At 55.8% G+C, this 5,399-nt stretch overlaps 2 protein-coding genes across 2 annotated transcripts; one reads left to right on the top strand and one right to left on the bottom strand.

The window, feature by feature from the left end:
• Positions 1-94: 94 nt before the first annotated feature.
• On the top strand, positions 95-415 carry STEHIDRAFT_164068 (uncharacterized protein; the record flags this gene model as incomplete). Its single annotated transcript, XM_007311799.1, has 2 exons — positions 95-242; positions 300-415. 2 exons carry the CDS (start codon positions 95-97, stop codon positions 413-415), a joined length of 264 nt encoding a protein of 87 aa, XP_007311861.1.
• Positions 416-1,881: 1,466 nt separating this feature from the next.
• Positions 1,882-4,813, bottom strand: STEHIDRAFT_164067 (uncharacterized protein; the record flags this gene model as incomplete). Its single annotated transcript, XM_007311798.1, has 6 exons — positions 1,882-2,321; positions 2,374-3,321; positions 3,372-3,555; positions 3,605-4,219; positions 4,270-4,692; positions 4,742-4,813. The coding sequence occupies 6 exons, from the start codon at positions 4,811-4,813 to the stop codon at positions 1,882-1,884; spliced, it is 2,682 nt and encodes an 893-aa protein (XP_007311860.1).
• Positions 4,814-5,399: the final 586 nt, after the last annotated feature.

Below are 5,399 nucleotides of genomic sequence, written 5' to 3'. Positions count from 1 at the left end.
CCCTCTACTGGAGGTCCTTTCCCTCCAGTCAATGTCAGAGGTGATCCCGCCCTGGGTCAATTCATGGACACATCAGACACATCGGGAGGGCAACATGTCGACGGTGTGCGATGTTCTCAGAAAGTTGGGGAGGTTACGTGATGTTGGCTATCACTATGGCCTTCCGCATGAGAAGGACGAGGAGGTATGCTGGATACGGAAGATAGAGGCGGGTTGCGTAGACCTCGTGCGTTGTACTTTCAGTGAGTCGAAGTCACAAGGATCTTATGTCACAGCGTCTGACCATTGCGTTCTGACAGAAAACAGCGCGTTGGAATACCGAGAGGGAGGGTCCGCGAACATCAATGGATGGCGGAAGGGTGTCGACGGGGAATGGAATTGTATCGTGAAGACCTGGCCATGGCGGGAGGATTGAGCTGGAGTGTGGGGAAATTCTGATCATATGGTAGTTGACTGGGAGCTATGTTTGCGAAGAGGTAGTCCTGAAGTTGACTGGCGGGAATCCGGACAGGGAGGAAAGGGTTAAGAGCACGAGGGGATACGATCACCAATTGCTCAAGTTTCATACGACGTTGACGTGCGAGCGCGCGAGCCGGCTCAACATCGGATGGAACTTGAGCTATATGATGATCGTATCGGCTCATGGTTGTAATAATTGATACTATTCTGAATGTCAACAGTTCGATCGTCATGCGTGAGCTTTGCCGAGGAGTGAAAGTGTAGAATAGATATATCATTTTCTTTACGGGAAGTCGATCACTGGTGACTGCGGGTTATGTAGATATGAGCGTCCCGTGATGCATGAATGGATGAATCTTGAGCGTTTGTACGGTATTTTTAGAGAAAATGCAGACCTGCGTTCAGCAGCCCGACAAGTATCTCTTGAGTACTTCCGAGGGGAGTCAACATATAATATATAGAAATTATTTGGCAATGCATGTAATGGAGTTCAAGTAGTGGTTCCCCGGTCGTGATCGATGTGTGGTGCCACGCAAGATCCGTTCAGGACGGATATTGGTGCGCAGCAGGGTACATCCACAGAAAAGAGGAGGCGAATTGTACTAGGCGTGAACATCGAAAACGTCCTGGACGGATATGGCGCGCCGGGCGAGACAAGTGTGGCCGTCTGAGAACGCACGGATGACGGATCGAGCTCCGGTGCCAACAGCTGGTCTGGTACAACGAAATGAGGCAAACGTAAGATCCGTCCAGGGCGGATAGTGCGCGCATGGGCATAGACCTTAATCTGAGCTCAACCAAGTCAAGCGTGAGGCGCGCATTATCCGTCCAGGACGGATTCCGTGCGCATGAGGGACACGGCGCACAACAATCACGCGCGCATGGAGCATATTATGCTGTCACTAAAGGCAGGTCTCAGGCGCGCATTGTCCGTCCCAGACGGTTTTCGGCCCAGCCACTCGGTAAGAGGCGATGTGCTCAGAGTCGGACACCCTCCCTACGCTCGGGGCCTGCATAGGTCGCCCATTCCGTCTTGGACGGTTTCCCAGTTCCTAAGTGTGTCTGCCGACGCCATCCAGCACAAATATTTCATGCGACGTCCGTCAAATCCGTCTGGGACGGTTTCTGCTCCGCCAGAGCCGTTCACGCAGGCCCAATCAACACTCAAGCTCTCAAACAAGATCATGTAGACCGTCCTACCCGACACGACTACAACCAGACAAACGACTACGGCAACCGGACAAACGAGATCAGCCGGACAAACGTCAACGCAAACGCTACAAAATTGGAGTCCATCTCCGTAATCCCGCCATCGACCCGCGACACTGCATCAACCGTACTAACACCGACATCTCGACCCTCCGCGACAGTACCGAGCTCACAAAGTCCTATCACACCGCAAGAAGTCCATGACCATCCGCCTCAACGAGCTCGACCGTCCTTCCGGGACTTGCGCTTCATCTTGTCGCGCGCCACCGTCTCCGCCGCCGATCCAGGCCTCTGCGCCGGTTCCTCTCCCGCATCCTTCCGCCTCGGGCCACGTTTAGTCCGAACTTCGGCGGACTTGATTTTCGGCGGGGCCATCGCGTATCTTCCAACGGCATCATCAGACCCAACGGCATCCTCGGACCCGTCCTCTTCATCGGACCCGTCCTCTTCATCGGACGCGGGTTTGCGGCGCTTAACAGAGCGCTTGCCCTCGGTGGACTTTTTGAGACTGGCGCCGCTCGATCCAGCTGCGGTGGACGAACCCTCCTGAGGTGCTTTGCCCTCACGGCGTTTCCCGGGTTTGACGACCGGCTGCTCGTCTTCTTCAGTACTGTCGGCGGGAGCAGGGGTTGGCGTCAACGACGAGAGTCGACCTGTCGCGTATTTCATCAGCGAGCCTTCTAAGGCAAATGATTAGACACCTACTTCCGGACAAAAAGGAGTCATGTTGCGGCTGCGTTGGAAACGAGGTAATCTCGCTCTGCGCCTGAGTTGGCGGCGCAGTGAATTCCTCGATGGGGTCGAAGTTGCCGGACCCACCGGCATCGAAAAACGGCTCTTCAGGTAAGAAGCTGTTATTCCCCACAGGGGAATTGAAGGCCGGGGAGTGCGGAGGGTGAACAGGGGGCGACGGCGCGCGAGGTGTCGACATGCGGGGAGGCACTGTGGCAGGCCCTGGGCGAGGAAGCGGGATGGTAGAGGGAGCTCCTGCAGGCTCGGTGGAGCCCTTAGACATGGCCTTCTCCAATTGCAAGGCCAACCTCTCCACATCCGCCGACGAGGTGATCTCGGACCGAACTCGCTTTGGTGGAGGCTGGGGTGGCGATTGTGGTCCAGATCCTGGCGGCGCTGAAGTCCTCGCCCGCTTCGACGTGATGTTCGAAGATTGCTTGTCGATCTCCATCGGCTCGCCGGAGGGTGCGGGGTCCTTGGCCCTGGGGCCAGTCGAGACAGTGGCGGGCCCTGTAACTTGGTGGCCCAGTGGACCGGGACCAGCATTACCCTGCGCAGTCCCCATCCCTTCACCCGTCACAGGCGACTTCGTCGCGACGGGGCCGAGGGGGGCGGCCTGCTGTGTCGCCGACGAAGCAGCGGGAGCCTTCTCTTTGGCCGTCTTCTCCGGTCGCTCGGAGGCTTTCCCTCTGGTAGCACGTGACGGGCCCGCGGAAGATGAGTTGGCCGCAGGGATTCGCTTCGCGGGTGCCTTCCCGGCGGACTTACCTTTCGCCGCACTCTTCCCCTTGGCCTTGGAAGCCGCGCGAGTCTTCTTTCCCCTGGGCTTGTCGTCTTCGGATTCGGCCTCTGAGTCCTCAATCGTAACTTCTTCCTCCTGATCGCTCTCCGGCTCATGGGTCAAATTTGCGTGCAGTGCCTCTGTACCTAGGTCAGTAGCCGGTCACAGGAGGATAAACAAAATAACCCACTCAGCGCAGATGACGTCATCAAGAACGCGTCGTACATCGTGCCCTTCTTGAACGAGATGGAGTTGAGATAGACGTCGGTCGTCCTCTCCGCAATCGGGCGGTATACATGGACTGGTTTTGCCTGCGGAAAGCGCCAGCAGCGACCGATGAGTTGTTGATCGTCGCTGGAGGACCATAAGCAATCCTAATGATATTTGTTAGATACATTTCCGGTCAGAATCAACTGTACGCACCACAACGATGATGATGTTCGCGGCCGAGATATTGTGCCCGTATAACCCGACCTTCGACATGAGCAACACACGTGCTCCATCAGGTCCGGCGTCCGCGAATCGGCGAAGGATCTCGTCTTTCTGCTTCGCTGTGGCCTTCCCTGTCATCTCCTCGAACTTGATGTTGTGGGCCTTGAGGAGTGCCCCCCACTGTGGATAAGCTGCGACAAACGCGAGATAGACGATGATCTTGTCCCGGGGAAGAGGCCTTCCGGACGGGCCCAACGGCGTCGGCGTCCAGTTGTAGGATTCGTCCTCCACGAGAGTGATCCGGCTGTCGTTTGCCGGGTCTGGAATCGATACCGGCTCCGTCGAAATTTCCTCCTCGGCCTCGTCGACAGGGTTCTCGGCCGGCCTCCATGTGATTTTCGAGGTGTCCACCTTGAGCGGGCGTTGATTGTCGGCGTCGAGGTGGTGGCGGAGCAGCGCGAGGACCATATCCATTTTGAGGGAGCGATCCGCATCGTACTCAGCAGGGACCTTCCACCGTCCATGTTCCCTGCCTTTCGGATACTCGACGGCCTTGTTGAAACATGGGTGTGCGAGGCACTGCCGGTAGATGAGATAAAACGCCTCCTGCAACGAGTGTAAGCAATTGACGAAGATGGAGATTCTGAATGACTTACGCCATTCTTCTTCTTCTTCTCCTCCCGAGCGGCAACCAACAACTTCCTCGTCGTGTTTTCCAAGACCGCGGCCTCACGTTCGTACAAGGGGGCCTCGAGAGCGTGCTCCTGATACCGCGTCATACCGGAGATTTCCTTGCCGGTGTTGTCGGTGGAGAACAAATTCCGGCGGATGACGTGACCCCGGAGATTGTCGCGCATGACTTGGAGATGGGTAAGAGCCGTCGTGAAGGTGAAGTCGATCGTCGCATTAACATTCTGTCCGCGAGCCCCGGCGACCAGCGATGCACCTTCACCTTTGACCCGCTGCGTGTCGTATCGGCGCGCGCGGGTCAACTCGAGGTTCATTGCTTGGTAATTTGCCACGTCGTTGGTGCCGGTGTACTCGGGGATGGCCAGCAAGCGGGCGAGATTCCATAGATCCTGTGCGGATTGTCAGTCCTGGCCCGGGGGAAAATGCTATCAGACTTACATGGACGGTGTTCACGATGGGCGTGGCAGTGAGCGCAATGCCAAGGCCGGCGCACTTCACGAGTTGCGCCATCGCCATCCACCTCTTCGTCGGCTTGCGATAATCGTGGGCCTCGTCGATCACGGTGAGATTGTATTGGTACCAAAATTTAACATAGGTAAGTTAAACTAGTTTTCAACCGTTTTGTCCAAGAATTGGCCAGGTGATAGCTATACCCCTCCTTGATACCGTCCCAAATTTTCTAAGGAATTGGCGGAACCGTTTTTGAGCTGTTCGTCGTGTAAGACAGTGTGTAGAGTCTGAGTGGCCACCGGCAATGCGCGGCAGACGCGCCGGCATTTGCCGGTCAACTCGAAGATTCAGTGGCGTGCTGTGGCGTCCACTTGTGCATGTCATTCCATATATATGTACTGATCGAATTACGATAGTATGCACATTGTCCTCACCTAAGATTGTATTCTTATGTACCATATCTGCTCAGGAAGTTGTGTGATCATATGTTTGTACATTAAAACAGCAAGATGAAGGAGTTACAGAGACTATGGCTATGCTAGAGATGATCGCCCTTGGCAGGACACCGGATAGACACATGACCACAATCAGAGCGCTCAGTTTTCAACACAACAGGACCCCACAATGCTTCAGAAGGATCAGGACT

The sequence above is a fragment of the Stereum hirsutum genome (genome assembly GCF_000264905.1).
Source record: "Stereum hirsutum FP-91666 SS1 unplaced genomic scaffold STEHIscaffold_50, whole genome shotgun sequence".
Lineage (NCBI taxonomy): Eukaryota > Fungi > Basidiomycota > Agaricomycetes > Russulales > Stereaceae > Stereum > Stereum hirsutum.
The sequence above is the reverse complement of the archived record's forward strand: the minus strand, read 5'-3'. Positions and strand labels throughout refer to the sequence as shown.